Source organism: Dromiciops gliroides, chromosome 1 (assembly GCF_019393635.1).
Source record: "Dromiciops gliroides isolate mDroGli1 chromosome 1, mDroGli1.pri, whole genome shotgun sequence".
Lineage (NCBI taxonomy): Eukaryota > Metazoa > Chordata > Mammalia > Microbiotheria > Microbiotheriidae > Dromiciops > Dromiciops gliroides.
The window spans coordinates 18627886-18649391 of NC_057861.1; the positions used below are offsets into that span (position 1 = coordinate 18627886).

The 21506-nt window shown below is 43.3% G+C and overlaps 1 protein-coding gene and 2 non-coding genes across 6 annotated transcripts; 2 read left to right on the forward strand and 1 right to left on the reverse strand.

Moving 5' to 3' along the window:
• Window positions 1-2573: 2573 nt before the first annotated feature.
• SIRT4 (sirtuin 4) lies at window positions 2574-13542 on the reverse strand. 4 transcript variants are annotated; one of them, XR_006354081.1, is made up of 5 exons: window positions 13428-13542; window positions 7003-7482; window positions 4826-5120; window positions 4464-4675; window positions 2574-3006 (listed from the first exon to the last, which is right to left on the reverse strand). XR_006354081.1 is itself a non-coding variant. In XM_043975927.1 (4 exons), the coding sequence occupies exons 2-4, from the start codon at window positions 7473-7475 to the stop codon at window positions 4523-4525; spliced, it is 921 nt and encodes a 306-aa protein (XP_043831862.1). In that variant the 5' UTR covers window positions 7476-7482; window positions 13428-13542; the 3' UTR covers window positions 4251-4522. The 4 variants fall into 4 exon arrangements, 1 of the variants encoding a protein (XP_043831862.1); XR_006354080.1 differs by having other exon boundaries at window positions 2576-3153; XR_006354082.1 differs by having other exon boundaries at window positions 2578-3153; window positions 4985-5120.
• A 3653-nt stretch (window positions 13543-17195) lies between these two features.
• Window positions 17196-17336, forward strand: LOC122737851. Its single transcript, XR_006354604.1, has one exon. It is a non-coding gene; the product is annotated as a U4 spliceosomal RNA (small nuclear RNA).
• Window positions 17337-18396: 1060 nt separating this feature from the next.
• LOC122737840 lies at window positions 18397-18537 on the forward strand. Its single transcript, XR_006354601.1, has one exon. It is a non-coding gene; the product is annotated as a U4 spliceosomal RNA (small nuclear RNA).
• The last annotated feature ends 2969 nt before the right edge of the window (window positions 18538-21506 follow it).

Consider the following 21506-nt stretch of genomic DNA (forward strand, 5'->3'; position numbering starts at 1 on the left):
CACCACGTGATCCCGCCTCGTGCGCGCGATCCCGGCTCCCGGGGAAGTGGGCGGGAGTATGGGAATGTGATTGGTTTGCTCGTCCTCACATGCACTCCGATGCCTCTCCCTATTGGTGAACCATTTCCCCGCCCCCGCCCCCCCCACTCCCCGACTCTAGGCCTCGTGGGCGCTCGGCTTTTACTCTCCGGGTAGGAGCATCACGTGACCCCCGGCCCTAGTGGCGGCCTAAGGGAAACGTGAGCTGTGCGCAGGCGCAGGTAAGAGATCCGCGTGCCCGATGACAGCTTGGGGGGGGCGGGGGAGAGCAAGCAGGGGCTCAAAATAAAGGGCGGGGGAGGCGGGATTGGAGGGAAGGGTGTAGGTGCTATTGCAGACCCTAATAAGGACACCGCCAAGCCTTAGATTTCCTATGGGGGTGTGGTTCAGATGGTCTCTGACTCTCCAGAAGCACTTATTAAGCACCTACTATGTACCGTTTCTATATCTTATTTATGCAAGAGAATATACTTTAAGTTAGTGCTTTGTAAATCTTAAAGCAGAGCCACCTAGGTGTCACAGTGGATAGAGTACAAGGCCTGGAGTCAGAAAGAGTAATCCTGAGTTCAAATCCAGCCTTCAGACATTTACTAGTTATGTGTCCCTGGGCAAATCACTTAACCCTCATTGCCCCACAAAAAAATAAAATAAAATAAAAATAAAATGCTTCTCTTCATAACAGCCTCATCTTACAGATGAGAAAACTGAGGTTCTGGAGCTTAAAAACTTTGACCACCATCACCCAGGAAGATAGGACTCCAATCCAAGGCTTTAGACTCCAATCCAGTGCTATTGCCACTCAAGACCTAAATTTCTCTGATAATGATGAGCGGCCTAAAAGAAGGGGGAGAAGGAAATACCCCCAAAGCTGCCCACCACCCGATAGCTCTTTACCAACTTCCTGCCTCCAAGGAACGTCCCCAGGTCCAGGCCCTTCTTATTCCCAAGTTTGGTAACATGCCTCCTTTGGGAAATGTTACACAAATGTGATCAACTTACCTGTTTTGGGGAACACTGGGCAGTGTTTATGGTATAGTCATAAAGACAAAGCAACATAGTTCAATGAAGACAGAGAGCCTGCCTTGGAGGTGGGACTGCCTGGCTTAGCTATGTGCCACCCCCCCAGTCAATTCATTTCACTTCTCAATCATCTAAACTAATTTCTAAGACTAATAGGTGGCAGAGAAAGTGCTCCCCTGCATTAGGAGGAGTTTCCTCACCAGAGAAATCCCTAATGAAATCCCAGGGCCTGTCCCTCTACTGTCAAAAGGCTTGCCCTGCGGGGGGGGGGGGGGGGGGGGGCAGCTAGATGGTGCAGTGGATAGAGCACCGGCCCTGGAGTCAGGAGTACCTGAGTTCGAATCCGGCCTCAGACACTTAACACTTACTAGCTGTGTGACCCTGGGCAAGTCACTTAACCCCAATTGCCTCACTAAAAAAAAAAAATGGTACTTAAAAAAAAATTCCACCTCATGATGAAACATCTAACATATCAAAGGTTCTAAAGCTCTGCATTTTGTGACACAAGGGACCAGCCCTCAAGGGGTTGAGCCTGCTCTGTCTTCTGACCAATGCTGTTTTTTAAGAAGCCCTACATGAGATTCACCTTTTTACCAACCCAAGGTTGGCCAGTTAAATCACTGGCTCTTTCTTATAAACATCAGAAACCGAAGCTGGATTTTTAAATTTTTTATAAGTAATATTCTTGGGGCCGCTAGGTGGCGCAGTGGATAGAGCACCGGCCCTGGAGTCAGGAGTACCTGAGTTCAAATCCAGCCTCAGACACTTAACACTTACTAGCTGTGTGACCCTGGGCAAGTCACTCAACCCCAACTGCCTCACTAAAAAAAAACAACCAATAAATAATATTCTTCAGATAAAAAAAACAGTTTTATTTTCTCTGTAAGAAACACAGTGGTAGGACTCAGGAGGCCTAGATTCTAATCATTTTGCTGCTGTAGACTCGTTGCATAATCACTGCTGGTTCAACATTCCCTTACCTTCCCCAACTTCAGCCTGGCCACACTGGGGTCTGCCAACAGCCACATTTCGCATGGGGTGCAATAAGTCACTCATTTGATGCCTGTAGAATATATTCCTCTGTTTGGGTGAAAAAATATATTTCCGAAAATCTGTTGATCCCAGTAAAGGCACATTTGTCTCCCAGGTATGGGGCCAATAGGCTTGAATTGCCTGCCCTCATTTCTGACAGAAGACTCCTATTTAGAGGGTTGCAATTCTTTCATTCTCTTTCCTTTGCTGATTAAGTTGTTTAGAAAGTCTGAGCTGTACCCACCGATTCTCAGTAACCCAACGAGACCCACTGCTTTCTTTGCCGAAACGATGCACGTTGGTGCACAGTTGGAATGTCACTGTTTCTCCTCCTACAGTCTGGGCCCTAAGGCAGGTGTTTTTGCCCTGCTCTTGGGGACCAAAGAGAAATCTCTGGCGATTTCACCACAAACTCTCCTCTTGTTTTTTTTTTTTTTTAAGTGAGGCAATTGGGGTTAAGTGACTTGCCCAGGGTCACACAGCTAGTTAAGTATTAAGTGTCTGAGGCCAGATTTGAACTCAGGTACGCCTGACTCCAGGGCCGGTGCTCTATCCACTGCGCCATCTAGCTGCCCCAAACCCTCCTCTTGTTAATGACTGTAATAGAATACAACCCCATACCCTGCACCTGGTGTGCTGGAGAAAGGGAGTCTCCCATTATTCCTCGTTGAATAAAAATTCATTTCAATCAGTACTTGCCCTGCCTGTAGGAAATATATTCATTTGCTTTCTTAAAGATATCTTTTAAAATGTTTATTGATTGAAATGGCTCAGTTCAAAGATAACTTTAGCTATTTGAGGTTACGAAACTGAATTAGTGTTGTATCCTCCCCTTTCCTCAAAGGACAGCAAGATGGCTACCCAAATCTCCAGGGACAACACCTTTGGGATCCAATCTCCCGAGTTTCCAAGTCTCTGAAAGAGAATACAGCACAATCCCATATCAAACTCCCAGGATCTGAACCGGGATGCTGAGATGTGGGCATGTGCTGCCCTCTGCTGGTTGAGAGAGAGTGACAACATCTGCCAGAGCATGGTGGCAAGGACACACCAGCAGGGATCCTAAAAAGAGAGGAAACAAAAGCAGGGTGAGCTGGGTCCTGTGCATAGGATCTCAGGGCCACACATTTAAATTTAGAAGCCACTGAATATCACCCAGTTACTTCTAAACTCAGAGTACCTTAAGTCACTCAAATACAGATGTGCCACTATTCGAAAGATCGAGTGTATATGACCAATCCCCCCACAAAAAAAAACCAAACAAACAAAACTATTAGATTTATATAGTGAAACATGGCTCAAGAGTTTAGGAGAATCTAGAATTGTTTCCCTGTCGGCTTGGGAATATTCAAAGGATTCTGTCATTTCCTCATTCCTAGAAATCCCCAGGATGGGAAACTCCCTCCACCACTGTAGATTACAGCCTATCTCTGACTCATGGGGCCTACAAGATCTCAAACTGTATTACAAATCAGTAATTATGAAAACAATCTGCTACTGGCTAAGAAATAGAGTGGATTTGTGGATAAGGTATACAATATACAGTAATAAATGTCCATAGGAATCTACTGTTTGATAAACCCAAAGAAGCAAACTTCTGGAGTAAACCATCTGACAAAAATTTCTGGGAAAACAGGAAAGCGGTTTGACAGAAACTAGGCATATACCAACATCTCACACTCTATACCAGGATAAGGTCAAAATGAGGTACATGATTTAGACATAAAGGGTGATATCACAAGAGACAGAAAGCATTGTATAATGGAAAATTTTAATAACATTAAATTTAATAGATTTTGCACAACAAAATCAATGCTACCAAAATTAGAAGGAAAGCAGGAAACTATGAAGAAAAACTTACAGCAAGTTTCTCTGATCAAGGCCTCATTTCTCAAATATCTAGAGGAACACAAGTCATTTCCCCATTGATAAATGGTCAGAGGATATGAAGAAGCAGTTTTCAGAAGAAGAAAGCAAAGCTATCTACAGTCATGAAAAAAATTCTCTAAATCACTACTGATTAGAGAAATACAAATTAAAACAATTCTGAAGTATCACCTCATATCTGTTAGATTGGCTAATATGACAGAAAGGGAAAATGGCACAAATATTATGTGTAATTGAGAAATATTTAATGAAAAAATAAAAGTAAACTGGGAAAAACAAACAAAAAAATGTTATGGGATCATAGATCATAAAGGTAACAAGGGACCTCAGAGGTCACAGAGTCTTCCTGACTCCAAGCCTGGCAGTCTATGCACTATAGTCTATGCACCAAGGTCTTGGCTGCCTCATTCTCTCATCATCTAACTTGTGGGGCTAAGGTCCAGGCTTAGCTGATGCTTGGACCTGGTGTCTATAAGAGGTGTTACCTTTAGCAGCTCTGGTCCAGTAAGGGTCCTCCTTGGGGGTTGGGAGCCCTAGGCCCTGGTCACTGGGGAACTATTAAGGGTAGGAGCTCAGCGCATCGGAATTCCAACTTCAGGCAGGCCAGTTGGTCTGACCTTGTGGGCCCAATGTTCAGTATTGCAATGGGAAGTTTCTTCTCGTGTGCTGCGAGAATAAATTTGTAGCCAGAGTACACCTGCACAAGAGAAGAAGACACAGAGGGGACAGCTGACGGTGATGTCATCTAGCTAGATGCAGAAAAAAAGACAAACCAAGTCATTTACCTTTCCCCTCCAGGGGACAGGCAGATCCCCCTTGGACTGAACCAGGGGGAGACACAAGGTACCTGCAAGGAAGATCCTACCACCAGAAGGGCGTCGGCTTCTTTCACACGTGTGTGCACGAAGTCCACCTTATCGTGGTTCACTGTGTCCCCAAAGAAAACAACATCTGGCTTCAGAGGGCCCCCACACTTGGCACAGGATGGGACGTGGAAGCTTCGTACCTGGTCCTCTGTCAGGAAGACGTCGCCGTCAGGGGCCACGCCATGGGCCTCGGCTCCCCAGGTGGGGTTCAGGGCTTTGAATCGGTCCTGCAGCACCCCTCGGGGAGTCTGTTCCCCACAGTGTAAACAGAGAACCCTGCACATGAGACAGAAGAAGCAAACGTGGAGATAAGAGCTTTGGGAAGTTCACTAATTGGATGGAACTGTGCCTGTGCCGAATTTGGTTCTGGAAGAAATGCCGCACAGTGACCCATCAGACAGTCCGAGGATCCTCTCAGGAGAAGGAGCAGCTTTCAGCTCTGTGGAGATGAGGGAAGAAGGCAGCCCTGGAAGAGGTGGGGCAAGACCCCAAGCCAAGGTTTAAAAGGACCTACCTCTCCCCGGTGCCCTGGGGCAGGGTCCATTTGACCTTACTCTAGTTACAGCTCTCAAGACTCACTCACTCAAGTTTTCAGCACCTCCACAATCACTGCTTTCTCTTCCAGTAGTCTTAACAGTGTCCAGTTTGTTTTCAGGAAAAACAAAACGTCACTTGTCCTATATGCCCCATCTAGCTAAAGTCCCATGTCTCCCCTTTTCAGTGCCAGACATCCTGAATGAGTGATCTCTGGCCACAGTTCCGCTTCACTGACAGTCACTCACTTCCCTAATCCAGGCTCCGTCCTCAGGGTAGGAGCAAAGAAAATGGGGCTGGGCTGGAGTTTGGAAAGGGATGAGAAACAATAAGATGGGGGACCAGGGTAGCAAGGCTTGAAAACAGCATAAAACCGAATTGGAGAGTGCCTTGGGAAGCTGACTTGTGTCTGGAGCCAGTAAGCCCTGAGTTCGAGTCCCTCCACTGACATGGTCTGGCTTTTGGACTCTCTCAATCCATCTAATCTCTAGCAAAGGCTCTGGACTATTCTGTGACTAGATGTAGCAGAGAAGGTCCCAACATCTGGAAGTTCCTTGTGGGTGCCAAGAGAATCACATGTCCCTTCCTTTTCCCTCATCTAGCATCTGAAGGGTAGAGGTTTCCTTCTTAAAACTTTTTCCTGGAGCAGCTAAGTGGTGCTATAATGGATAGAGCACTGGCCCTGGATTCAGGAGGACCTGAGTTCAAATCCGACCTCAGGCACTTGACACTTACTAGCTGTGTGACTCTGGGCAAGTCACTTAACCCCCATTGCCCCGCCAAAAAAATCAAAAACAAAAACAAAAAAACCCAAAACTTTTTCCTTTCCCTGGGTTCCCTGACTCTGTACTGCCTGGTTCTCAAGCCTTCTCAACCACTGACTCAATCTCCTTGGCTGACCCAGACTGCCTCCTAGTATACTAGCGGACATTCCTATAGGGCTTTATTGTCTCCATTGATTCTCATCAAAGACCTGTGAGTAGGTGAAAAACCTATTCATACTCATATCACAGTTAGGCACCAGACTGCCAGAAACAGTTTGATGTAATACAAGAGTCTATATATACAAACCATTTCTAGCTTTGCAGGGGAGGAGAGAGAGAGAGAGAGAGAGAGAGAAGAGAAGAGAAGAGAAGAGAAGAGAAGAGAAGAGAAGAGAAGAGAAGAGAAGAGAAGAGAAGAGAAGAGAAGAGAAGAGAAGAGAAGAGAAGAGAAGAGAAGAGAAGAGAAGAGAAGAAAGTGAGACAAAAAGGGAGAGAGATTGAGAGAGACAAGAAGAAACGAGGATGAAAGAGAAGAGAGGGAGAGATTGAGAGAAAGAGCAGAGGAGAGAGACAAAGAGAGATGGAGAGGCTGAGAGCCAAACTGTCATGGTTCCCCTGCCTTCAGAAAAAACTGACCCCCAGAATATTTACAGAAATTTTGGACAACAAGGTGGGATACTGATTGATTGATTAATTGAGCCCCAAACAAGGTACCAAAATTTTAAGTGTTTTTGCTTGATTAGTTAACTAGAGTTCATTTGTCTGAGAGGGCCCACAAATAAGAAATTGTCTCAAGCGTACCATTAGTGAGCCTCGTGGCTACTGTATCATCCCCAGGCCCGTGCTGATCCCATGCTCACCTATGCATGCATCCGTGGAGTTCGGTCAGACGCTGGCTCCCCGCCTTGGTGTGCAAAGCATCCACATTTTGGGTGACCAACCAATAGAGTTTCCTGAGTCTCTCCCAGCTGCTCAGGGCCAAATGTGCAGCATTCGGCTGGTGAGAGGAGAACTGAGGCCACCCAACAAAATTTCTTGCCCAGTAGCGCTGGCGGATTTTAGCGCTCCGGACAAAATCCACATGTTGGATAGGGCGCCGGTCCGTTCGGGCATAGAGCCCCACCTTCTCTGATCTGTAATCTGGGATGCCTGACTCGGTGGAGATCCCAGCTCCAGTCATCACCAGGAGTCTCTTGGAAAGGGAGATGAATCGCTGTAACTCCTTGACTTTCTCCTGGTCCAGGGGAGGACAAGGTGGCACAAAGGTGCCCGCTGCTGTGTGGGAGCCCCGGGGATGAAGGATGCGAGGTGTGAAGATACACAGAGGGCTCATTCTTATTCTAGGGAAGGAGAAAGAACACAGAAGACAGTTTTTGAAACACATATTATTCGCCCCATGGAGGTAGGTGCTAGAGAGTAAAATCAATGTGTTGAAATCAATCAATGAAGTGGGTGGGGGAGGGGCTGGAAGGGATGAGCTATGGAAATCAACCAATGAAATGGACAGAAGGGGGCGGGAGGGAGCAGAATTTGAAACTCAAAATCTTTTAAATGTCAAAAATAAATAATAAAATTTAAAAATAAATTGGCGCGGGGGCAGCTAGGTGGCGCAGTGGATAAAGCACTGGCCCTGGATTCAGGAGTACCTGAGTTCAAATGCAGCCTCAGACACTTGACACTTACTGGCTGTGTGACCCTGGGCAAGTCACTTAACCCCCCATTGCCCTGCCAAAAAAAAAAATAAATAAATTGACGAATAAACATTTATTAAGTGCTAGGCACTGTGCTAAGCACTAGGGATACAAAAAAAAGGGGGGGCAAAAGATAGTCCCTGCCTTCAAGGAGCTTATAGTGGAAGAAGGAAAGAAAGAAAAGAATGGAGAGAAATCTAAGTAGAAGCTAAAACATGTTGGATGATTTGCTTGGAAGGAAAATACAGAGACTACAAAAATGTTATTGGAAAGAACAAAAAAAAATTGGAAACAAAAGCAATGTAATTATTATTATTATTTTTTTTTGTGAGGCAATCAGGGTTAAGTGACTTGCCCAGGGTCACACAGCTAGTAAGAGGTAAGTGTCTGAGGCTAAATTTGAACTCAGGTACTCCTGAATCCAGGGCCAGTGCTCTATCCACTGTGGCATCTAGCTGCCCCAAGCAATGTAATTATAATGAAGAAGGGATGAGAATTCAGCCTTCAACTTTCTTTGTTAAGGTGGGGGACTACTGGTGTGGAATGCTACATGTCCTGTTGGTTGAGGTATTAGTTAGTTTTGTTGGACTGGTTTTTTTTCCTTTCTTTTTTATCTTTTACTATAAGGAATGATACCCTCTAGTGGGGGAGGGATAGCTTGGGAAATTAGATGATAGGAAGACAAACTATGTAAATAAACACTTAAAAATAAAGTAAAAGTAAACTGCTTTTTCTGTTCCTTGGTTAAAACTGGCCCTGTCTCATTCATACAGCATTTGTAAAGATGTATTTTACATTTAAAATATGGGTGAAATTGAACCTATGATGGAAAAGCAGCAGACAACTACAAAAACCCAACAAAACACAAGCCCCTTGTGTCAACAGTGAAATCCTGTGACAGAAGATGACTGTATGGTACAGTGGAAGGGGTCTCAATCTTTTTTGGTTCCCATGCCCCTTTAACCTGAGGGAGGTAAGTGATTCAATGGTTAGAGTCAGAAAGAATCCCGGAGTCAGGAAAACCTGAGTTCAAATCGAGCCTCAGAAATTTACTAGCTGTGTGACTCTGTCCGAATCACTTTACCTCAGTTTCCTGAACTGTAAAATAGTCATAATAATAGCACCTACCTCCCAGGGTTGTTTTGAGAACCTAATGAATGAGAAAATAATGGCTCTCTGAGAAAAAGAAAGGAAGGGATACAGAGTCAATGTATGAACAACAACAAAATAACAACATGTTATATTAAAAAATTGGATTTCCCTATATTAATTTTCCTTTTCTTCCTCTTTAATTTTTTTATTGTTGTTATAAGTGATAACTCTTGGGAAGGGGTAAGAAAGGGATGCAGGGGAATTTTCGATGTAAAAAAAAATCAATAAAATTATTTTTTTAAAAAAAGAATTGGCGCCCAAAGGGCGATAAAGCTGTGCATACCCTTTGACCCAGCAATACCACTTTTGGATCTTTTTCCCAAAGAAATCATGGAAAGGGGAAAGGGACCCACATATACAAAAATATTTATAGCTGCTCTTTACGTGGTGGCAAGGAATTGGAAGTTGAGGGGGTGCCCATCAATTGGGGAATGGCTGGACAAGTTGTGGTATATGAATACAATGGAATACTATTGTGCTGTAAGAAATGATGAGCAGGAGGAGTTCAGAGAAACCTGGAGGGTCTTATGTGAGCTGATGATGAGTGAGATGAGCAGAACCAGAAGAACATTGTACACAGTATCATCAACATTGAGTGTTGATCTACTGTGATGGACTATATTCTTCTCACCAATGCAATGTCACAGAAGAGTTCCAGGGAACTCGTGATATAAGAGGATCTCCAAATCCAAGGAAAAAAAAAAAAAAAAGAACTGCAGAGTATAGATGCTGAATGAACCATACTATTTCTTTTGTTTTTGGCGCTGTTGTTTTTTTCTATTTTGAGGTTTTTCATCATTGCTCTGATTTTTTCTCTTATAACATGACTAATGCAGAAATAGGATTAATGTTATTATGGTGTATATATATATAACCTATATCAGATTACCTGCTGTCTAGGGGAAGGAGAAGGGAGGGGAGGGAGGGAGAAAAATCTGAAATTGTAAAGCTTGTATGGACAAAAGTTGAGAACTATCTTTACATGTAACGGAAAAAAATAAAATGCTTTATTAATTAAAACAAAACAAAACAAAAAGACTTGGCTTTGGGGGGCAGCTAGGTGGCGCAGTGGATAAAGCACCAGCCCTGGATTCAGGAGTTCATGAGTTCAAATCCAGCCTCAGACACTTGACACTTACTAGCTGTGTGTGACCCTGGGCAAGTCACTTAACCCCCATTGCCCCGCCAAAAAAAAAAAAAAAAAAGAATTGGCTTTCTCAGTGATCTCATTATTATGAAGGAGTATCCTGGAGAACAGACATGAATTTCAGTCACTTGGAATCTTACTGTTGCAGACCTCAGTGCCCAAGATCTCTGTTCACCCTAGATCAACCCTTTAGAGTTTTACGAACTTTTTAAAAAAGGGGTTCTCAAGAAATCAATCAGTCAGTAAGCATGGATTAAGTGCCAGGCCCTGTGACAAGCAAGGGGCGGAGAGGGTGCGACAAGAAGAAAAAAAATGCAGAGGAAACAGCACCTGTTTCCCCCAGCTTATGTCCTTTCTTGTCTGAGGGCAGCAAAACTGATATTGGCCACTTTTTCTTTTTCTTTTTTTTGGGGGGGTGAGGCAATTGGGGTTAAGTGACTTACCTAGGGTCACACAGCTAGTAAGTGTCAAGTGTCTGAGGCCAGATTTGAACTCAGGTCCTCTTGACTTCAGGGCCGGTGCTCTATCCACTGTACCATGTAGCTGCCCCTGGGCACGTTTTCTTTTCCTTTTTTTTTTTAAATTTTTTTTTAGGGGCAGCTACATGGTGCAGTGGATAGAGCACCGGCCCTGGAGTCAGGAGTACATGGGTTCAAATCTGGCCTCAGACACTTAACACTTACTGGCAGTGTGACCTTGGGCAAGTCACTTAACCCCAATTGCCTCACTAAAAAAAAAAATGTTTTAAGTGAAATTTTTTTAAGTGACTGGCTTAGGGTCACACTGCTAATAATTGTTAAGTGTCTGAGGTCGGATCTGAACTCAGGTCCTCCTGAATCCAGGGCCGGTGCTCTATCCACTGCGCCACCTAGCTGCCCCCTGGGCTCATTTCCTAATGGGGGAAGCCTTCTATGATATTCTTCTAGTCCTGAAAGTAGCAAGGGGGTGAATGGACAATGCCTCTCATTCTGGATTTTTTTTACAAAGTAGCTATTTTTTTAAGGGTTTGGTTCATTTTGCCAAGAACAATTTGCTTTTCATTACTTTATAGTCACCTGTTCCTTTAAAAACAGAGGACATAGGAATCAATCATTGGAGCTGAGATTAAGGAAAGCTTTCTCTTTGCTGATTATCACCATTTTATCTTATATGTGGCTGCTTGTGCATAACTGTTGGCATGTTGTCCCCCCAATAAGACTGAGCTCCTTGAGAGCAGGGAAGGTTTTTTGCCTTTCTTTGCATCCCTAGCACATAGTAGGGGCTTAATAAATGCTTGTTGGCTAATTGACTACTGATATAACATATACATACCTACATAGTATTTATATGACAATATATAACATATTTATTCATAATATTTATTTATAACATTCTAATACATAATCATATGATATATATAAAATTACATGTAGTATATATGTGTGTATATATATATATAATATGTATACACAGAGAGAGAGAGACAGAGAGAGTATCTTATCAATCTAAAGCTTGAATTCAACACTGCACTATGACTATTTTTGGGACACCCTGAATCTATTCAGCTAGAGATTCTTCTTTTTTTTTTTTCCTTTTTTTTTTTTAGTGAGGCAATTGGGGTTAAGTGACTTGCCCAGGGTCACACAGCTAGTAAATGTTAAGTGTCTAAGGCCGGATTTGAACTCAGGTACTCCTGACTCCAGGGCCGGTGCTCTACCCACTGCGCCACCTAGCTGCCCCTCAGCTAGAGATTCTTAAAACTTGTTGTATGTGTCCTGGACCCCTTTGGAATACTGGTGAAAACTATAGGCACCTTCTCAAGCATAATGTTTTAAATTCACAGAATAGATACATAGAATTGCAAAGGAAACCAAGTATATTAAAATATAGTTGTCAAAATATTTTTTTTAAGTTCACGGAACCCACATTAAAGGCCCCAGATTTAAACTTTTGATCCTATCAATCAATCAGTCAAATCCATCAACAGGCATTTACCCTGGTGCCTAATATGTGGGCAAGTCTGTGCTAAGTGGCTGGGATACAAAGTCAATTGTGAAATGGTCCCTGTTTTCAAAAAGATTACATTCTTTGTATTACCCCATACATTTTGGAGGTAGCATTTTTTTTTTAAAGAGTCAAGTACCTATATATCCAAAATATAAGGGCAGCTAGGTGGCACAGGGGATAAAGCACGGATCCTGGATTCAGGAGGACCTGAGTTCAAATCCAACCTCAGACACTTGACACTTACTAGCTGTGTGACCCTGGGCAAGTCACTTAACCCTCATTGCGCCCCCCCCCCAAAAAAAAAAAAACAACCTATGGAATCTTAATGCAGAGAAAAGCAGACTTTTAAAAACCTTTAGGGGCAGCTAGGTGGCGCAGTGGATAGAGCACTGGCCTTGGAGTCGGGAGTACCTGAGTTCAAATGCAGCCTCAGACACTTAACACTTACTAGCTGTGTGACCCTGGGCAAGTCACTTAACCCCAATTGCCTCACTAAAAAAAAATTAATTAAAAATTTTGTTCCTTTTTTTTGTCTATGTTTGCAGAAATGTTCTGCATGACTGCACGTATAACATATCAAATTGCTTACCTTCTGATTGATGGGGGAAGGAGGGAGGGAATTTGGAAGTCAAAACAAAATGTTAAAAAATTGGGGTTTTTTAAATTGTTTTTTCAGGTAATTGGGAAAAATAAAATATTTCAAAAAGGAGTGTATAATTTGTAGTCAATGAGTCTACCTTTGAATCCTGGCTCTGTCCACTTACTGCTTATCTGACCTTGGACCACTAACTTCCTTCCAAGCCTCCATTACATCATCGATATAATGAGAGTTGGCCTAGATGACCCTTCTGGCTCTAAAAGCACTGTCCCGTGTGATAACCTCAACTAGCATTTATTAAGCACCTACTGTGTGCCGGGCACCGCGCTAAAGTGCTGTGGAGCAAAGAAGGTAAGAGGCAGTGCCTGGCCACCAGCAGCTCCCAATCTAAAGTGGGAGACGACATGGCCAAACAGGACAGAGACTGGGCAGACTGGGCAGTGGGTGGGCACTTCTGGATGCAGAGTTCAGCCGCATGTGCTCTGATTGCTAGACCCGAGCCCGAGGCCCCCCGCCGCCTGGTGGCTCCAACTTAGGGAATGGAGCCTCCAACTTTTTGACACCCCAGGATCTGCAGCGCGGGGGATAAAGGTACACCGCATCCCCCGCCCCTCAGCCTGAATGCCAAGAGCCTCGCTGTCTCTCAAGAAATCTGCACCTTCCAGAGGCAACCGCGGCATTTGCAACCCGCAAAGCAACCGTCACACTCACCTTTTATTTGCCCCCAGATCAGGAGTTCTATGGACAGGACAGTCAAGGGTTGGCTGGGCACTACCTCCTCCTGGGAGTTGTAGTCAACCACGCAAAAGAGAGAGGGAGGGGCGGGAAAACTACAATTCCCAGAAGCCAGTGGGCCACCACGCTCTGTACTCCGGAGACCCGGCCTACCCAGCCTCTCTGCTACCGTAATGTTTCTAGTATTGGGGTTTAATTTGATGATGTGTTGGTAGGGTCTATCCACACTTTGGGGATTTCAGGTGTCCACTGCTTGAGAGCCCTCCGCACTGAGGTCCCATATCACGATACATCATGTGACCTTTATGTAGCATTTTAGGGATCACAAAGGAAGTTCTTCACAATCCTAGGTAGTGCAAGTTACGTTGTGTTGTGTTGTCATGTTGTGTCATATCATATCATATTCCATGCTCTTCTATCCTTTATCGTATCATATTGAATTCTATTATATTACATTATGTTTTATTTTAGATCATATCACATAATACATCATTCCGTTCCATGCCATATCATATCCTATTATATTTTATTTTATTAAATACCACTTCTCATATTGTATTGAATTATATTATATCATAATATAGCATACATTCCATGCCATGTATGGTATCATGTCATGTTCCATTGTTTTGTATTATATACAATATTTAAAATCGCATTGTATTGAATTATATTGAATTGTATATATCGTATTACATTATTTTATACCATATCATACCATGTCATGCCATATTATATTGTGTTGTATTCATTGTATTGTGTTGTGTTGTGTTAATTGTATTGTATTGCTATGGGGAAATTAGAGGGGGTTTGGGATAGGGGTTCTTCGGAATTCCTCTTTAAAGAATTACACCGGGGACAGCTAGGTGGTGCAGTGGATAGAGCACTGGCCCTGGAGTCAAGAGGACCTGAGTTCAAATCCAGCCTCAGACACTTGACACTTAACTAGCTATGTGACCCTGAGCAAGTCACTTAACCCCAATAGCCTCACCAAAAAAAAATAATTACACCCTCTGGCACAGAAATCCAGTCAGAATAAAATAATAGTTTATTTAGGGTACTAGGGAAAGAAAAGCAAAAGAGAAATCCTTGGACTTCTCATGGGGAGAAGGCATGGCACAGAAGTATAGCTCTCTGAGATACCAATCTCCTCCAGCAGGAGACTGGCAGATACTTTTATAGAGGACTGATGGGGGTGATTATCTGACTGTGAAAAGTTCCCTTATTGGGGGAGGACCATCCCCCACTGGCGGTGGCTGGAGGAGTTGGGTGAGGGGTGCTGCAGATCTCTCAAGCCATCTCTCTCCTCCTCTTGCCACAAAGGCAGCAGCCACACCTAATCTTATCTCCCCGGGGCGAGGGAGACAGGAATGAAGGGTGGTGGTCCTGGAGTCCGGATCCGGTGCTGCTTATCGCTTTAGGTGTGTCTGTCCTTTGGTTTAGTTTCTCAAGAGAAGGTTCTTTTGATTTACCCCGGGTACCCAGGGCCATTCAAATGAGGTATCCAGGCCCCTAACATTATCATGTAGTACTGTATTGTATTTATATTATTTTATTTTATATTATACATGGAAGAACTACTGTTCTTTAGGGCAAGTCTAGCAATCAGAGCACATTAGATGTGGAATAGTGGGTACAATGTTGGCCTAAAATCAGGAAGTCCAGAGCTCAAATTTGGACTCAGATACTTAGCCATGTGATCCTGGACAAATCACTTAACCGCTACCTGCCTCGGTTTCCCCATCGGTAAACTAAGGATAATAATATGGCACCTACCTCCCCGAGGTGGTTCATTTGATCCTCATAATCCTACCGAATAGGTTGATCCGGTGTTGTTATCATTCCCATTTTACAAATGAGGAAACTAAGGCTTCGATCCTCAAAATGCTGGGAAGTCCAGAGTTATTATCATCTCTTATTTCACACTGTTGTAGCACATCTCTCAGGTTTGTTAAGAAATTTCCTCATGCTAACCATATGAAATATCATCGTCCCTATTTACAGACTGTTGAAATTAAGCTAAGGAAGGTTAACTCCTTCAAGGTTTTTCAAAGCCCCTCTATATAAATGTCATTTCATTTGAGCCTCAAAATATCTCTAAGGGGTAGATATAAAAGTAGGAGATAATATCCCTATTTTCCAGATGAAGAAACTGAGGTTCAGACCAGTTCTGAAATGTTTTCACAATCGCATGTCCATTGAGGACCTGAGATAGGATATGAACCTGGTCTCCCTGACTCCAGGTCCAGCAGACTTTTTACCACATTATACTACTGCTTAAAATGCCAAAAGTTACTAAAATGTATGTAATGGCATCACACAGAGTGGTCCAAAATTTTTAAGACAGTTTTAAGTTCTTAAAGCCCAAAAGTGTAGTAAGATTTCTGGATTGCCACCTAATTGTCCCTACAGATGTGGAATAGAGGTCTAGTGGGAAGAATACTACCACATTTGGAGTCAAATCCCAGTTCTCATGCCTTTTTTTTTTTTAATTTTGTTTTTGCAGGGCCATGAGCGTTAAGTGACTTGCCCAGGGTCACACAGCTAGTGCCAAGTGTCTGAGGCCGGATTTGAACTCAGGTCCTCCTGAATCCAGAGCCACTGCTCTATCCACCGTGCCACCTAGCAGCCCCTCTCATGCCTTTTTGCAGGGTCTCCTTAATCTCCTTGGGCTTCAGTTTCCTTTTTAAAAAAATTTTTACAACATTTTTATCTATAGTTTTGGTTTTCAATTTTTATCCCTCTTTCCTTCCCTCCTCCCTGAGGCAGCAAAAAATCAAATGTGGGTTATACATGTATGATTGTGTAAAACATTATCACATTTGTTGTTTTGTATTAGAAAACTTGATTAAAAGAAAAAAATGAAAGTGAAAAATAGCATGTTTCAGTGTCTGCTCCATCAATATCAGTTCTTTCTTTGGAGGTGGATAGTATGTTTCATCATTAGTCCTTTGGGATTGTTTTGGATCATTGTATTGTTGTGAATAGTCAAATCATTTACAATTCTTCATCAAACAATATTGCTGTCTCTGTGTACAATGTTCTCTTGGTTCTGCTCACTTCACAATACATCTTTTCATACATGTCTTTCCAGGCCTTTCTGAAGTCATCCCTCTTGTCATTTCTTATAACACAATATTCCATCAATATAATATACTACAATTTGTTTAGCCATTCCCCAAGTGATGGGCATTCCTTGATTTCCAATTCTGAGCCACCACAAAAAGAGCTGCTATGAATATTTTTGTACAAATAGGTCTTTTTCTCTTTTGACCTCAGTTTCCTTCCTAATCTGTGAAAAGGAGAAGTTGAGCTCAGTGCTCTCTCCAAGGTCCCCTCTAGCTCTAGAAGCAGGACCCTTGAGAAAGGGAGAAAACTCAAATAGACCCAGCAGCATAGTCCTACCAAAGCGCTCTCCTGCTGCCTTCTCTCACGTGGTAGCCTATAGCTACCTCTACCTACGCTTCCAATGGGCCCATTTCCCCGAGTGCTTTCTCTCTGGGAACTTGATTAGCATGTCACCTCCCCCATAAGGCTTTGCTTCACTATCGCAAGATTTAAAACAAACTCAAAAGAAAGCAAATGTCAACCGTAGTCTCCAACTTTCTGTGAAAACGGAGGCAGATGTATGCATTTTGAAATAAAATAATTTATTTGGGGGTGCATTTTCCAAGGGATAAAATCAGCCTACATTGTACAGTTATCGACATTTTAGTGGGCGACGGGTTCGAGACTCCGTTCTTCAGCTTTGCGCAGTGGCAGTATCGTAGCCAATGAGGTTTAACCGAGGCGCGATTATTGCTAATTGAAAACTTTTCCCAATACCCCGCCATGACGACTTGAAATATAGTCGGCATTGGCAATTTTTGACAGTCTCTACGGAGACTGAATTTTCCAGTTAAAAAAAAAGTTCTTTTTAGTTTACAGCTTTTTATGGAAACTTCTGTTTGAGAGTTTAGCATGGATGTAGTAATTCAGTTGTAATTCCTGCTGGCTTTCAGGCTCCACGTGTTTACTAGAAATTTTCTAGGGTGTACTGATCAGCTCGTAGATAGAGTAGGAGAAATCACTTATTCTCTTCTGTTTGTCGTTTTTTTCAATTATGACGTTGAGGTCCATAGGCTTTACCAAGACACAAAAACGATTTTTAGTGGGTGAGCCGGATAAATAAATAAACTGAGGTTATTTCCTTCTTCCGAGTCATAACTTCTGTGATTCTGTGAATGCATTTGAAGTTCAACACTCTTGAACAAGTTCTAGAGCGCCTTGCAAAACCCCGGCTTATTTGGGGGGAAAAAAAGCTGCTTCGCTTCTTTTTCATGGGTTTTGCGGAGAGGGAGGGGGACTAGGGCTATTTATGGAATGCAGGAAAGTGTTCTATTGTTGGGACTAGATGAAAGTGAATTTCTTTCAACTCTAAAGAAGGGCGGAAGGAAGCTGGAGTAACTGACAGGGAAGGAGAACTCATTCTCCACCTCCACTCTCCCCTCTCTGCAATGGGCAGGCTCTCCCACATCCTCTAGGCCCCTTGAATCCTACTAAATATTTGCATATCATTCTCCCTCCTCTTCTTTCAATCACTCCTAAACGTTCTCCATCTTTCCTGCAAAGTAATGATCACTTACTTCCTGCCCGGGGGCCGACTCATCTCAGCACGAGTTAAAGTAAACCTGAACTCAAGCGGCGCGGGCAGATCTATAGCGTCATCCTCATTTGCATAGGAATCCCCAGAATCCTCGGCGCCCATTCGCCTGTTTTTCCCTGAAATTCTATTTCCAAACGCCCATGTGCAAGTAACCAGAAAGTCCCCAAAACTTTACGCCCAAGGTCTGGCTGTACGCAAAAAAAGAGCCAGCGGGAGTCACTCGGTAGCAGTTCGCTTCTAACCCTCTCTGTAAGGATAGTCACCAGCCGTGGGGGAGTGGAGCCCAGCACGACTCTCGTCAGCTTTGCGCAGTGGCAGTATCGTAGCCAATGAGGTTTATCCGAGGCGCGATTATTGCTAATTGAAAACTTTTCCCAATACCCCGCCATGACGACTTGAAATATAGTCGGCATTGGCAATTTTTGACAGTCTCTACGGAGACTGATTTATTTCCGTTTGAAAAAAGAGAAATAGTTTAAGGTTTCTTATTTTCCTCGAAATGGTTTTATTTCTACAAAGTCAACTTAATTTTGTAGTTAGAGCTAGTATATGAGATTAAAAGGAATCCTGTAAAAATAAACTTTTTTTCAGTTTATGCGTAGCATGATTTGGGCGCCACCTTCCGGAGGCCACGATTAAGTGGCCCATGAGGAATAAGAGTTAAGACTTCGGGGACTTTTAGATGAAGGAGGTAACTGAATTGAGATCAGAACGTCTTGCTACCTCCAAGACTTGTTTACCTGGATGACGCTGGGCAAGTCGCGGTTCTGAGCCCTTAATTCCTCAGTTGTAAAAAGAATGTCATCTGAGTTCTAGGTGGGCCTGTGTGTCCTAACCTGAAATTTTCCCAATGCAGGCTAGAGGCAAACCTCAGAGTCCGCTCCTCCTATGATCGAAAGAAACCCAATTTGCTTTTTTATTTCACCCACAGGAAATCATTCAGTCCAATCCCTTCAATTTCACCGAGAAGGAAACTGACAAAGTGCCAAGGGCCTTGGGAATCGTCCATTTAATGCCAACCTGGAGGATGCCTTGGAGTCTCTCATCCCTCTCCCGTGCCTCCCTACTATCTGTTTCTTAATGGTTGTAACCAGAGTTGTAAGATTAGGTCCCATTTATAGGTGAAAGGGGTGGGGGAGGGAGGTCCCCACAGGTAATCTCCTTCCTCCATTGTCTAGTTTAACAAGGGAGGAGAACCCTTGAATCAATCGATCCACATAAACGAACCAATACCTGACCCCAATAATTCTATCTGATCTGGAGAAACAATATATACTTGTATAGGAATATAAGCATTACATAAAGACAAAATGGAAGAGAGAAAGCCTAGCCGGGGGGGGGGGGGGGGAAGAGCGAGGCGCGGGGGACCGGAAAGGCTTCCTACAGAAGTTGGTTTGAGTTGAGGGATTCAAGAGTCAGAGATAGGTCGGAAATGCATTGGGGGTTGGGGGGGGCGCTGATTACTAGTGCACAATGGTAGAGTGTGGAGTTGTCCCAGGTTCTTATCACCCCATTGATCTGGTCTTTGCTCTGACTCAAGGTGGCGGCTTTGGACTTTCAGGCTTTTTTTTCTTCTTTTTCTTTTTCTTCGGGGCAATGAGGGTTAAGTGACTTGCCCAGAGTCACACAGCTAGTACGTGTAAAGTGTCTGAGGTCGGATTTGAACTCAGGTCCTCTGAATCCAGGACCAGTGCTTTATCCACTGCACCACCTAGCTGCCCCCCAGGCTGTGTTTTTAAATCTCTTTTTGTTGTCCAAGATTCCTGTAAATATTCTGGGGGTCAATTTTTTCTGACAGCGGCTTTGGAAAGGGAACCAGGGCAGATCAGGAACGATGACATCTCACTGTTAGTGGATGGGAGCAATCCATCCACATGCCTGTATTTTTTTTATTTAATTTTTTCAATGAACAAAAATCTTTTCTCTTTGCCTTTGTTAAAACAAGAGAAAAGGGGTGGCTAGATGGTGCAGTGGATAGAGCACCGGCCCTGGAGTGTCAGGAGTACCTGAGTTCAAATCCGGCCTCAGACACTTAACACTTACTAGCTGTGTGACCTTGGGCAAGTCACTTAACCCCAATTGCCTCACCAAAACAAAAACAAAAACAAGAGAAAAGGCAAAACCGTGTAACTGAGCAAAATAAATTCTGACATTGGCTGTATCTAGAAATTCTTATCCAAAGTCGAGTCCATCACCTCTCTGTCCAGGGTGGGTAAACATGCTTCTGCATGGCTCTTCTGTAGTTAAGGTTGGTTATTTTGTTGAACAGAGTTCTTACAATATTTATTAAGCACTTACTGTATATCAGGCACTGGGCTAAATGTTAGTGTGTAAGAGAGTCCTTGCCCTCTTGTGAACTTACATTTAACTGGGGAGAATGCATTGTGTTGGCAGATAAATAAGTATTGCTTCCCCTCGACCCTCCCCATCCCAAAATACATAGTAATTTTGTCGTTTCAGTCATACCTGACCGTGACCCGATTCTTGGCAAAGAATACCGGCATGGTTTGCCTTTTCTTTTTCCAGCTCATTTTAAAGATGAGGAAACAGAGGCAAACGGGGTTAAGTGACTTGCCCAAGGTGACACAAGGTAATAAGTGTCTGAGGCCAGATTTGGACTCAAAAAGATGAATCTTAGGGAAGACACGAATCCCTAGACTGTGAACATTAACGGGAACTAGGAGTTTCAAAAGGCAGAAAAAAAGAAGAGTATTCCAAGCTTGGGGGCCACCCTGTGCAAAGGTAGAAGCTGGAATGTCAAGTATGGGAAAGAGCAAACAGACCGGTTTGACTGGTAGTTGGAGGCTACTGAAGCTTCTAGAGGAGTGTGACTATGAGCGAGTCAGATCTGGGCTTTGGGACCAACATCCTGACAATTTGGAAGAAGAAGATTGGAGGGATGAATGAATGGATGACTTTTTAAAAGCATGTATTTATATAACTTGTGTCAAGTTGCTTGCCTTCTCAATGAGAGAGAAAGAGAGTGAGAGAAGGAATTTTGGAACTCAAAATTTGAAAAAAAGTTAAAATTGCTTTTACATGTAATTAGAAACAAATAAAAACAGTAAATTATAAAAAGGGGAAAAAAAAACCCATGCATGAAGTGTCTACCGTGTGCTAAGTCCTGGAAGTATAAATACAAAAGTGAGACCATCCCTACCCTCAAAAAGCTTCTATTTTTTTTTTTAAGCTTCTGGTTTTGTTTGTTTGTTTGTGAAGCAATTGGGGTTAAGTGACTGGCCCAGGGCCACACAGCTAGTAAGTGTTAAGTGTCTGAGGTCATATTTGAACTCAGGTCCTCCTGACTCCAGGGCCAGTGATCTATCCACTGCACCACCTAGCAGCTCCAAAGCTTCTGTTTTTAAGAGGGGAAACAACAGTTCTAGGTAGTGCCAGCCCCCAAAAGAAAT

Bases quoted from the DNA above. Each gene is read 5' to 3' on its own strand.
- SIRT4 (XM_043975927.1), bottom strand. From the start codon at position 7,475: ATGAGCCCTCTGTGTATCTTCACACCTCGCATCCTTCATCCCCGGGGC. The intron at 5,121-7,002 runs GTGAGCATGGGA...TCTCATGTGCAG, and splicing joins CTCCACGGATGCATGCATAG to GGTTCTCTGTTTACACTGTG. The intron at 4,676-4,825 runs GTACCTTGTGTC...TCTCTTGTGCAG, and splicing joins TGGTAGGATCTTCCTTGCAG to GTGTACTCTGGCTACAAATT.